The sequence below is a fragment of the Eimeria mitis genome, genomic scaffold, assembly GCF_000499745.2.
Source record: "Eimeria mitis Houghton genomic scaffold, Emh_scaff933, whole genome shotgun sequence".
NCBI lineage: Eukaryota > Apicomplexa > Conoidasida > Eucoccidiorida > Eimeriidae > Eimeria > Eimeria mitis.
In genome coordinates, this window is record NW_013576876.1 from 6,582 (window position 1) to 7,287 (window position 706).

The window sequence follows — 706 nt, forward strand, 5'->3', positions numbered from 1 at the left end:
CGAGCTGATACATCGCGCCGACGCTGTGGGGCCCCCTGGCTGTGGGTTATGAAGCGCATGCAGCTGCTGCTTCTGCTGCTGCAGCTGCTGCTGCTGCTGCTGTTGCTGTTGCTGTTGCTGTTCCTGCTGCTGTTGCCGTTGCGGTTGCTGTTGCTGCAGCTGCTGCTGCTGCTGTTGCTGTTGCTTCTGCTGTTGGGCCTGCTGCTGCAACTGTTCGTGCTGCACTACAGGCTGCATCCCTTGCTGCTGCTGCTGCTGCTGTTGCTGCTGCTGCTGCTGCTGCTGCTCAGCAGCAAAGTATCCATGTGCTGCTGCTCCTTGTCTCAAGCTGTGCCTTTGGCTAGCAGAGGCACTCGATGCTCTCCTCAACCCCTCTGCTGCTGCATTGGGGGCCCCTGGGGCCCCTGGGGGCCCCAGGGGTCCTAGGGGCCCCGGGGGGCCCCCCATATGACTGATGCTGCTGTATCTGTGCGCCAGGGGGCCCCCCAAGCGGCTGCTGCTGGAGTGTCTATGCAGCCTTTGCTGCTGCAGGGCCCCAGCATGAGCAGATGAACGGGTGAGGGGGCCCTCAACAACTGCTGCTCCTGGGGGCCCCCAAGGCTGAAGCCAGAGGTGTGGGGGCCCCCACCATGGCGGGGGGCCCCCAGCAGCAAACCGAGGACCCCAGAGGGGCCCCGGAGGAGGGGGGAACGCAGACGGGGCCCAG

General features: G+C 65.3%; 1 protein-coding gene across 1 annotated transcript in view; it reads right to left on the reverse strand.

Moving 5' to 3' along the window:
* The window catches only part of EMH_0025650 (uncharacterized protein), a gene marked incomplete at both ends in the record, with an annotated part of 6,668 nt that overhangs the window by 3,895 nt on the left and 2,067 nt on the right, over nucleotides 1–706 (reverse strand). The window contains one exon of the mRNA XM_013502472.1: nucleotides 12–584. Within this exon, the coding sequence (XP_013357926.1) occupies nucleotides 12–584 (573 nt within the window). The remainder of the gene's footprint in view (nucleotides 1–11; nucleotides 585–706) is intronic.